This window comes from Morone saxatilis, unplaced genomic scaffold, assembly GCF_004916995.1.
Source record: "Morone saxatilis isolate NCDOM2014 unplaced genomic scaffold, NCSU_SB_2.0 Contig10, whole genome shotgun sequence".
NCBI classification, from domain to species: domain Eukaryota; kingdom Metazoa; phylum Chordata; class Actinopteri; family Moronidae; genus Morone; species Morone saxatilis.
This window is the reverse complement of record NW_023339652.1, coordinates 6826288-6834287: the sequence shown is the minus strand read 5'-3', so window position 1 is coordinate 6834287 and position 8000 is coordinate 6826288. Positions and strand designations below refer to the sequence as shown.

The window sequence follows — 8000 nt, the reverse complement described above, 5'->3', positions numbered from 1 at the left end:
TGTAATGCTCTTTCTCTGGTTGGCATGTAATGCAAGTAGCTTTTGAGGTGCATATTTTTTTATATTTAATAGGATGAAGAAAAATTATTGAACTATAGGCTTATTTTTTATGATCTATAGACTTATTTATATAACCTGAATTATATTTAAATTGTTTAAATATTTTGGGGGAAATATGTTTCAATTTGAATGGTATGGTTTTCAATTTAAAACATGTTTTGTATGTTGGTATGGTTATTCTATTATGTGCAAGATTTATGAGGAAAATGTATTCAGTGAGTATGGAATGTTAATGGTATTTGATTTGAAGTGCACTGTTTATGGTTATATTGAATCTAGCAGACACATTAAGCTTATGGTCAATAGGAAATGTATTTGATTTATATTAAACATTTTAGTCAATATTTGGTGCCTGTTTTTTTTATTTTATTCTGTTATTCTGTTACTAAGTTTTAAACCATAGTGTATTTTTTACGATGATCTCAACACTTGTGTGTTATTCTGAAAACAAATCAAATGGTTTTTTGAAGTCTGGTCGACCACCTCTGGAGAGCATAAAAACATTATTTACATGCTTTAATATTATACAATAATATGTGTTGATTAAACTTAATTTCAGTATTTGAGTTTACTCAAATAAAGTAATGAATCAGTGTCAGGTGAAAATCTTAAATTGAAATGTGTCTTTCTGTAAAATACACACAATATGAATAATGACAATATAAGACACCATGCGAAACACCAAACTGAAATAGTCAAATTTGAATGAGAAGCCTATATTAAAAAAGACTAACCAAGTATAATTAACCAAGTATGTGTTTTATATTTTGCACTTGAATGGTGGCCATATTGGACCAGAATATTTCTACAGTTTATGTCCTCAAGAAAATAAATTATCAGATTATTATTTTATACAGTGAACTCTTATGTTTGTAATTTTTTTATTATATTCATTCTGAAATGAATTATTATTTTCAGTTTCATGTACTTTTTTTCAGTTATTTCATCACTGAGCAATGGATGAAAAATTACTTAAATTATACAAAATAGGATTTATGATGGCAAAAACCTAATCTAAAAATATAAATAAATCATAACAGTGGAGAGAAATAATTTTTTGTACTTACTACAAAGAATTATCTCTCATAGATCATGAATGTTCCAATAAAGGCTGAACTCTGAACCACATAAAAACACACGGATACCAACATCATCATCATCATCAGCGCGGCCTTGTGATTCATACACAGCTGTAACGTGTTACCGCACATTGAATACCTCAGCCCTCACGTTAAAAACAGGGAGCGCTCACAGTTGCATTTAATGCTTTTATACATGAGACAGATGAAGATTGAAATTATTTTATACTATAATTATCCTAACATTCTGTGGCAAAATTAATCACACATTAATTCACATTAAAATGGAGTGGAAATAATTAATTAAAATATGAATTTAAAGAGAAGGATCTGTGCCAAAGAGGATCAGTCACTGCTCTGCATTACACACGGGATGTGAAAATAGGTTTTTGTAGTACACATTCCACAAACTTACCATTGACAACAAAAGTATTTATACAATAACACTGCACAGTACATACAGTATCTATAAAAATATGAGTCATCAATGACACGTATATGAAAAAAGTAATAAAGTTTAACTATCTTTGTTTTGTTTTCTTCCTGGGTACCCAGTGTTGCATTTGTGATTTTGAGTTGAGCTGAAGAATAACGGATTGCATTTTATGGGATAAAAAAACAATCACTTATAGAACTTCAAAGCTAATTAGAATGACAAATCAGAATTGTCTTTAGGCACAAAAAAGAGACTCAAAACTACGATTGGCTGCACAATATAATCCAGAACCAGGAGAAGGGAAAATAAAACAATAATTAGGCAAAAGTATTTTACTTGAGGCAAAATCTAAAGCTTGTTCACTTTTATATTAGTTAATAGTAGTTTTTTTTTAATTTTATTTTTTTCTTAAAGTTAATACAAAATGGTTCTTATACCTCACAAAGAGCATTACCACAAATGAGAACAGCTTTACACATGAAATCCAAACTTATGAGAAGAATATATTATAGTAGAGATATAGACACATACATTTGAAAATTAAATATTTTGTGTAAAATGTGGCTTTCACAATTCTCATATTCATCCCCCCTTGTTTTGTGAACAAAACTTGAAAGAGATCCAGCAAAGGATATCTGAGTTAATTAAAAAAATAAAAATTAAGCCTTCACTTTTTTTCAGAGAGCTGAGAGTACAATTCAAAACACAGGAAGAAACCATGTACCACACAGACATGGGAAGATCTGATGAAACAGTCACAAAAGCCGTAAAGCCCCTTGTATTCCGACTTAATCCATCCATACAAATGTAATACCAGCAGTTTGACCAGCAGATGTCACTATTTTGACTGCATCAAATGCTTTGAAACTTGTAGCACAATTTCTTTATATTGATTTAGAGCTTCAGAAAGCCAAATTTCCACCAACAATAGTTAACATTCTGAGTTTAGGATTCTGCACGTACCCATGTTTTCCCCAATCACTCACCTTTCTTCTAACCCATAGCCATTCACTGGAACTGGCTGCAGTGTCTGCCATGTTGTTCACTGCTGGATATAGGGCCCTTTTACACTCAGTTCAGTTAATCTTTTTCTACTGCATCCTCCTATAGTACTGTCAGCTCCACAAAACACACAACATGCTGTGTTTCTGACTACAATACAAAATCAGTGGTAAATCTCCTGAGAGCTGTTTTCCTGAATCTCAATTTCCAGTCCTTCCCTGCCTTTAGCTGCCCTACATCATGCCTGTTCAAAATCCCTTGCTGCCTGACCTGCTCACCCTCACAGCTGAGGGGAGGAGCTGTAGCAGCAGATACAAAACCTCAAAGTTGCCATGGTTTGATTCAGTCAGTATTAATAGTAACAGTTTGCCCAGCCATTATTGTACATGTTCTAGTGGGAGATATCAATTCGAGTGAATGAGCCTCTAAAAGTCTGGTAGAGTAGCCACAGTGATAAACAGAATCACTAGGTTTAGAACAAGAGCCATCAACATAAAATCACTTCATCTTCAAAAGGAGTGGCAGACAATTCAGTTCTTCAAGCTTCAAGAAGAACTATTTAATGCATGAGGAGCAGACACAGTGTGTTTTGGAGAGTTTATGTGAAACAACTGTACTGGATTAGATGTGGAGGAGGTTGAGATAGTCAGGCCCGCACTAGCAGTCAATGTGTTTTCATAACCACTTCTTCTTTGCGCAGTCATGCACTGTAAAGTTAAGTTGTTCAATGCGGTGGTAACCCAATGTGCTGTGTGCAGAGTAAGAAGATGTGAGAACAAATCATTGTATTTGCAGCAAAAGCTCCTAAGCAAGCTGTTAGTGGTTGTGACATATACTCATGAGAGTTGGATAAAGACAGCAGAAACAGATGTCCTTGTCCTTGTCCTGTTCAGGCTTATACCATATCAGGATAGAATATTAGCTTGTATGTTGTAGGTGTGTCTTGTGGTGAACATCTGCAAGGGTTGTTTATCAACCGGTTAGTGTATTTCTCTGGACTATGGCATGCTGCTCTGCTGTCAATTTTAAAGCTGATCTTTTGTGTGTGTCAGTGTCTGCATGAGTTTGAAGAGAAGATAATTATTTGTTGGAACATTTATAGAGAATCCCTTCTTTGTGAAAGTCAGTGAAAAGGAAAATGATACAATTCACAGCAAGACTAATCACTGGAAGGTTCAAAAGCACCAGTTAACTTTTCTAGCATTCTAGCAACATTCTCCACACTTGGAGGATGCATATTGGCCAACCATGTTGAAATAAATAATCCGGCAATTCATCAGTCAATGGCATGCATGCATCCTTGACCCATGTTTTCGTAAACCTTATCACAAATGCACCAGTGGATTCTCCTGATCTCTGTTTACAGTTTGCATCATGTCTCGTTTGGATTTGTTCATTTTGGTTAAGGAATTTGTCAGATCCTTCCAAAATGTTGTCATATCGGTGGGTCTAGCCCAAACGAAATTGCTGACTTATCTTTAATCACTTTTATCTTTTTGAGTACAAAGGAAATGCCCTTCAAGTGAAACTCAACATGAACAAGGACAGCACCCTTCCTTCTAAATATAAACACCCCTTACTGTAAAATACAAATCCATCAGACAGAGAAACACTCTTTATACATACAACATTCAAATTATGGAATCCTGGAGAATCCTGGTAAATCACTAATTTTGTGACTCACTTCAGTCAAGGACTCAACTTCTTAGTTCCTTCCTAGTTATTTCAGTAGCTGCTGACTTGACCACAGAGAGTTTGTCAGCCTGCCACAGAGCTCTCATCTCTGTTTAAAATTAATTTATTAATTATTATACAAGGTACTTGTTTTCTTGTATTCAGACGTATCATCCTGGCCTCAGATTGAATCCATACATACAAATGCAATACCAATAGTTTGGCCAGCAGATGTCGCCATTTTGGCTATAGTTCAACGAAAGCCAAGTTTCCCCCTACACCAGTTAACATTATGAGTTTAGGATTCTGCACTTGCCTATGTTTTCCCCAATCACCCACCTTTCTTCTAACCCACAGAAATTCACTGGAACTGGCTGCAGGGTCTGCCAGGGACCCTTTTATACCCAGTTCTCTTAACTGCTGCCAACTTTATAGACCTAAGCTTTTTCCTCTCATGGGCCATTTCTACTCCATCCTCCAATAGCAGTGTCAGCTACACAAAATACACTCCCCAACAAACAAAATCCCACTACGCACTACGATGTAAATCTGATGGTGATTTTTTGCTGAAATATATAGAGTAAATACAAAAAACAGAGGTGCTGCTAGGAACAGTTTTATTTCACATAATGTGCAGAAACCAGATCTCTGGTATCAAGTGTAACAACAGTATCAACATCCCTGTGCAAGCAGCACATAACTGAACCTCCACAATCATCTATTAAATATTGCATATCACTCCAAATGTAATCTCAACAACAGTAGAGTCATACAATTGAGGGTGCTCAAAAAGAACAAATGTCTTAAATTACATTACTATTAAAGCTGCAAGATAAAATAATAAAGATAAAATAAGTGCATTCTCTTTGAAATAATAAAGCAGCTTACAGTTGACTGTCAAACTAAACCTTTACTCCTGCATCAGTTGAAAGTTTTGCTTTGCCTGAGCAATTAGGCAGTGAGTTCAAGAATTTGTCCAAGGTAGAGAGGTAGTCTTCCGGGTGGCATCGCATGTGGGCTGCATGTATCGATTCCTTCCACTTTTTGCTCTCCACAGTCACACCCCTCTTTCTCCATTGGTCCATACAATTCTCAACGACAACTATGTTGCACAGGGGATCGTTTTCACAGGAGAAAAAGAGGGCTGGTGCAGTAATCGGGGTGTTGTTGAAAACCTGGATGCTGCTGTCATAGATATCGGCTGTATGGGTTTTGAAGAGCCAGAAGTAAAGCATGGCGGCGTTTTTGACAAAGCCCTCGAAACGTGGCACCAGAGTCTTGCCAAGGCCTGAATAAAAACAAGAGACAGAGGGTTAAAATTTCATAATGAAGAGTACAATTACGCACAACACAGTACTGTACAGGGCTGGGTATCAAACTTCAATACTTTATGAGTATTGACAGAGACACTCCAGAGCACTCTCACCACCCAGAGCAATAATTAATGTATAATGTCATGGATTAGCCAGTGTTTGGTTTGTCTGTTCTGGGGTACTGTAGAAACATGGTGGTTCAACAAAACAACAAAAAAAACAGGATTCTTATTTTATCTATCAATATTATATTCCATTTCTGCCTATAGATCCTCCTGAATGTTACATACTGGACTTTTAACCCCCTGGTTTTTTATTTCTTTTGGCCTACAATTGGTTATATTTTGGCAAATTGGCACCATTTGAAGCATACCAAATTAGCTATTAGCAGTTCCTGATAGCAAAATAGAAATCCTTAGTTGCAGCTAAAATCTATTAATTAACTTTAATTCATTCTGAATATGAATAATCATGATGAATGTATACACTGCAGGCACTGTCCTAAGGGAGGTTGGAAACAAGCTGCAACAAGTAATTCGTGGACTGCTGATAAACCGGATCAGTGGGTCAGCTGGCTACTGAATTATTTAAAGATCTGACACACATTTCCAACACAAAGGTAACCTGAGCCGGATCACTCTCACTCACCAATCGCCATGTGCTCCAGAGTGCCAGCCACTAAGCTGTCATAGATGTGCCCTATCACCCTCTGGGCCAGCACTGCGTGTTTTTTCGGCCCCTGGCTGATGTGGGCGAGCATCTGGGTGAAAGTGTAGCCACCGATGGAGGAGGCGTGGACCAGCAGCGCCCGCTCTGAGAACTGAGGCTCCTCCAGAACTTTCAAAACCTCCAACCCGTAGTCGAGCCCCCATTGAGGCCACAGGAAGTGCATTACATTGCTCCGGACCACGAGGACATCTATGCCACGGTCCAGGTATAGGTCCCTGTACTTGGCCACTGCCCCTGGCTGGGCACCGAGCCAGGAAAAGAACAGAAGGAGGGGGCGGGGAGGGGAGGCAGATTCTGATTGGTTTTGGGAGGAGGCAGGTGTGTGTGAAGGTGAATCTGAGATCAATGGAGAGGTGGAAGGATCCGCAGAGGAGTCACTTAGGGGTGAGACTGGACAAAGAGCAGCGGCTGTTTGAGAGTCTTTGGCAGGACATAATGTCTCTGAGAACGGAGTGTAATAATAAGTTATGCTGCTGCTGATCCTCCGCACTATGAATGTCCCTCCACTGACACCGTCTGCAGTCCTGAAGAAGAATGAAAGACAAACCAAAATCAGTGATTGTTATAATAAGAAATGTATACTAGATAATATTGGGTATGCCACAGTATGAAGCGTAAATACAACAAAGCAAAATCACAAGTTACTCCATTACCATTTTAAAATATTAGAAATGACATGCTATAATGTGCTACTTTAACTAATGCAGCTTTTTCAGCTCATCGTAAGTTACTAAACAGTACGGCATTCAGTCGGCATCCTTTTGGCAGATTCTATACTGCGTTAGTGGAAAAACAGACAGTGTGTGGTACAGCAGAACCACACCATGAGTGTTCATTGCTTTTTTTGCAACTTGACTTCACTATAAACCAGGATCTGTCTTGTTTAACGTTTGAGAATTTGTCCTCACTACTCTTCCTTCTTTTTTTCTAACCACCATGAAAACATTTTTTTTCTTTTTACCGTAAAAGGAGGAAGTAAGTATATATCCAGTGTTGACATGGCCAGTGTCAGTGCAACACAGTTAAGTAGCATGTTTTTGCTGTGGTTTTCTGTCCCACTGCAGCCATTTTCACATGAAATAGTAGGGTAAACACTGGCACTACTGACACTAATTAAAGGCTCTGTTCCATTTAGTGTAGCAGAGCCTTTGCAGTGAGCCAACATGCACTATAGCCCTGACTCTGTTTGACCTTGATGGAACATAACCTTAACTGGTAACACCTGTGTTTACCCTACTACTTCATATCAAAAATGGCTGCTGTGAAAAAGGTCCATATTGCTGTTTATATTATTAATTGACAAAGGTAGACAGCCCACAAACATTATTATTAGCTATTATTGATCCTTTTTATTTGTATCTATTTGTATTACTTTATATATTTCATCTTAGTGAGTTGGTTCTTTACTTTACTAATGTAGGCTACATTTCTTCCATAGGGTTGCGGTTGTCATGTCAACCATACTCTGTGCGATACAGATTAATAAGATTGATAACAAATACATACATCCCCACAAATCCATCCTACATGCATAGGTTGCCATCTTGTCTGCAGGGGAGGGGGGATTAGCTACACTCCCAGGCTTGAAGCTGAGCTCCACTCTGCACCCATGCACCCATGCACCCACCGTTGAAATGGGTGCAGTATGCGGATGCAGCACAGCATCAGCCCGCCTCCTTTTCTCTTCTCTTCTTTTTTTTTTTTTTT

General features: G+C 37.8%; 1 protein-coding gene across 5 annotated transcripts in view; it reads right to left on the bottom strand.

Annotated features, from left to right (window-relative positions):
* Nucleotides 1-4851: 4851 nt before the first annotated feature.
* Nucleotides 4852-8000, bottom strand: part of LOC118338469 — a 4300-nt gene continuing 1151 nt past the window's right edge. For all 5 annotated transcript variants that reach the window (XM_035675775.1, XM_035675783.1, XM_035675770.1 and 2 more), the window contains exons 3-4: nucleotides 6213-6817; nucleotides 4852-5539 (exon numbers count right to left, since the gene is read on the bottom strand). In XM_035675775.1, the coding sequence (XP_035531668.1) occupies nucleotides 5154-5539; nucleotides 6213-6817 (991 nt within the window). In that variant the 3' untranslated portion in view covers nucleotides 4852-5153. The remainder of the gene's footprint in view (nucleotides 5540-6212; nucleotides 6818-8000) is intronic.